This window comes from Buceros rhinoceros, unplaced genomic scaffold, assembly GCF_000710305.1.
Source record: "Buceros rhinoceros silvestris isolate BGI_N320 unplaced genomic scaffold, ASM71030v1 scaffold23416, whole genome shotgun sequence".
NCBI classification, from domain to species: Eukaryota; Metazoa; Chordata; class Aves; order Bucerotiformes; family Bucerotidae; genus Buceros; species Buceros rhinoceros.
The window spans coordinates 4,822-7,998 of record NW_010416096.1 but is presented as its reverse complement, the minus strand read 5'-3'; the positions used below and the strand labels follow the sequence as shown (position 1 = coordinate 7,998).

Genomic DNA, 3,177 nt, shown 5'->3' with positions numbered 1-3,177 from the left:
GAGATGCTGCGGCCTGGGAGCACCCGTGGACGAATGAAACGCATCTGCAGAAAGCAACGGGCTCGAGGTAGCCACTGTGGCTTATTCCCCATAGTTAACCCATTTGTCTCCGAGATATCTTTGGAGTATCTGAGCAGAGCTGGTATTTAACCCCTCTAGAAACCCCCGTCCTCCATGTCCCCACACGGTTGGTCAGCGCAGCCCACGCGTTAGCTGTGGCTCAGGTACCTACAGAGTCGGAGTAGGCTCGGTGGCAGACGGAGGCCGGGTAGGAATAACCAACGTGCATCTTCCTCAGGAGCTGGCCTGTCCTCAGATTCCTGCAGCAGGGAAACACAGGGTCTGGCTGCGTTTCCCTCCTCCACCTCTATTTTCTACCCACAGGAACACTGCTACACGAGGCAGGTGCAGCCTGGGTTCCGTATACACCGAACCAAGACAAGAAGCCATGGAAGAGATGTCACGGACACGATGCAAAAGCGAGAGGAATTTCAGCAGCACGGTTCGTTCCCCGTCCACCCGACTGCACCGCAGCCAGAGTCAGACTGACCGTTACAGCCTCGCAGGCAGACCCGCTCCCAGCCCCCCCCTGCACACAGCAACTGAGCAGCCACTGCCACGGAACCCATCCCTGCGGAGGGAGCACTGACCAAACGACGACGCTGTTCAGGGCGGTGGTGCCAACCAGGGCGTCCCTCATCCCTTCGACTTCAGCGAAAGCGAGAACGCTTTCTTCAGGAGGCATCAGCGTCTGTCTGTCCTTGCTCCTGAGCAGCAGACGAGCAGGTGAGAGAAGGCAGCAGCCCCAGCGATGTGTTCTGTACTCAGCACAGCTCCAGGAGGAGGAAGCTGACACTTTTCTACGTGTTCCCTCACTTCTCCACCACCTGCCACTCCAGGACGCCCCAAAGCCAGCGGACTCACCCTCCTGTCTCTGAAAGCCACATGACTTCCACCTGCTGCTCCTGCAGGGCCCTGCTGCTGCTGACCAGCCTCCTGTCCTTCAGCCCAAGGACAGCTTCTATCGTCCCCGTTTTCACCAGCAACTGCCTGAACGAGCCGTGCTCAGAAGAGCAAAGCAGGAGCCTAAATGAAGGGAAAAGCACGGCTGACGACAGAAGCATGGTTCCACATGGTTCCATGTCCACGGCACATAGAAACAACCCACATTTAACAGCCTATCACCCGGAGGGGCCAACAGCCAGGATTTATAGTCGGGTTTTAGAAATCCCTTCCGTATTTTCTAACTGTTAGAGCAACTGAGAAAGTGACCCACAGAAAGAGGTAATTTTGACCACTACAGGAGAAGAGAGTTAAGCTGCAGCTCTTCGGGGTGTAAGGCACCAGGAAGGAATCAGTACAAAACCTTATTTCTGTGATCTCCAGCTCTCCCAGGGCGATACACACGAGGTTGCACGTGTCTGGCAGAGGAACGAGCTGGATTACAGGGACCTAGGACAGCAAAGCAGGAATTCAGCATCACCCTTTCAGCATCACCCATTCACCCTTTGACATTATTCCCATTTTCTGGAGCGTTTCATTAAAATGATAATGGAGCAGAACTGATTTTCAGATCCTGCTGGGGAAGCACACTTGGAGCTGAACCTTCCACTGTCCACCTATGTAGACAAGCCCTGTGGATACGAGAGACAAAAGGTGTCTCCAGGGAGCATCAGGGGAAAGAGCATAGGCCAGTGGTGCAGCCACCGGTCAGTGGGTCAGTACCAAATCCCAGCAGCTAATTCCACGGGGCCATACAAGCTCCTGGCCTTCTCCGTGCACGGTGCAAACCACTCTCCTCTGCTGCCTGATGGAACGGCAAATTTATGCCACCTAAAGAACTCTCCTTGCACCCAGGACTGCTCCTCCCCTCTTGGGACTGACACACAGGACAACGGAGTTGCCCCAAACCCTGGAAATAAAGGTTGTGTGGTACCTCTCCGAGCTGCCAAGTGTGGGCCTTTCCCCAGAGGTCAGGGGCCAGCGGCTTCCACAGGGAGACGGAGCTCTCGCAGGCGGTCACCACGCACAGCTCTCTGCCGCCCGCTGCGTCCCACCACACCGTGCTCACGTCGACGGCGCAGGAACTCGAACAGTCCTGCCCAAAACAGAACGGCGCTGGTTTTCTTCTGACACTCGTGGATATCTAACCTGGAGGTTCAGCTGGAGAAATGCTTGACTTCCAGTCTCAAGTTCTTGTCACACGGAAACTTAACGCTTAGGATGTTTGAGTAAAGTGTCAGCAAAGCACTGAGGAAAATGAGCCTGGTGGGCTTCACCCTTAGAGCAGCCAGTATCTGGGCTCACTGCACAAAAACCCCTTGGCATATGAGAGGACAGGGCCCGGGCAGAGCCCAGAGCCGGGACAGGACCGGGGCTGCCACGGCGCTGCCACGGCAAAGCCCCAGTGCCACCTACCTGCAGTCAGGCCCTTGCTTCCCGTGTGGCACAAACGGCACTTGTAGCCAAGGCGAGTTTACCACTGGACAGAGCAAGGGCCTTCCCTTCTTCTCGTGAAAAGGTTTTCAGCCTCGGCCACAGCACTGCTGGACCAGCACTGCTGGTTAGCACTCACGCTAACCCCGGCCGGCTGCTGGACAAGAGCTTTGCTCTTTGGATTGGGGACACTGGAGGTGACCCAGCCTGGCAGACTCAACAGGCTTCCCCACAGATGTTGCTCCCTCACCTGCCAGACTTCCTCCACCCGTGGCGGGACAGAGGACAGCAAGGGGACACTGCTGCAGGGCAGGAGCCTGTGGCTCCGCTGTGCAAAGACCTGGGCAAGGCTTGCCTTGGCCATGGCACATGCAATCAAGGCTGCATTCCCGGAGGGTGTGAACATCCTCACGTGTACGTGGCAGCGCCGTGGCCCCCCCGAATCTGCTGCTTACTGGGTTAGTTAGTGCCGAAATGGTGACAGGGGCCACAGGAGCCACAGGGCAGGCAACAGGGGTACGAGGGCCGGATCATTTTTCCCAGGGCTGAAGAGAACAGCAGTGGGTCTCTTTGTGAAGACATTTGCATGTGTTTAGGTGTTCACCATTCAGGAACAAACACTGAAATCCTTCGTCAGCTGAAGGAGACAGCCAGCAGCCTGAGCTGGCAGCAGCTGCACCAGGCCGAGCTGCCCAGGTCAGTCCCAATCTGTTTCGTTCACCAGCCAGCCAGACTTCTCCT

At 56.6% G+C, this 3,177-nt stretch overlaps 1 protein-coding gene across 1 annotated transcript in view; it reads right to left on the bottom strand.

Annotated features, from left to right (window-relative positions):
- The window catches only part of PALB2 (partner and localizer of BRCA2), a gene marked incomplete at both ends in the record, with an annotated part of 8,693 nt that overhangs the window by 992 nt on the left and 4,524 nt on the right, over positions 1-3,177 (bottom strand). Inside the window, 5 exons of the mRNA XM_010137685.1 lie at positions 233-320; positions 651-767; positions 925-1,086; positions 1,367-1,452; positions 1,937-2,098. Coding sequence (XP_010135987.1) covers positions 233-320; positions 651-767; positions 925-1,086; positions 1,367-1,452; positions 1,937-2,098 — 615 coding nt within the window. The remainder of the gene's footprint in view (positions 1-232; positions 321-650; positions 768-924; positions 1,087-1,366; positions 1,453-1,936; positions 2,099-3,177) is intronic.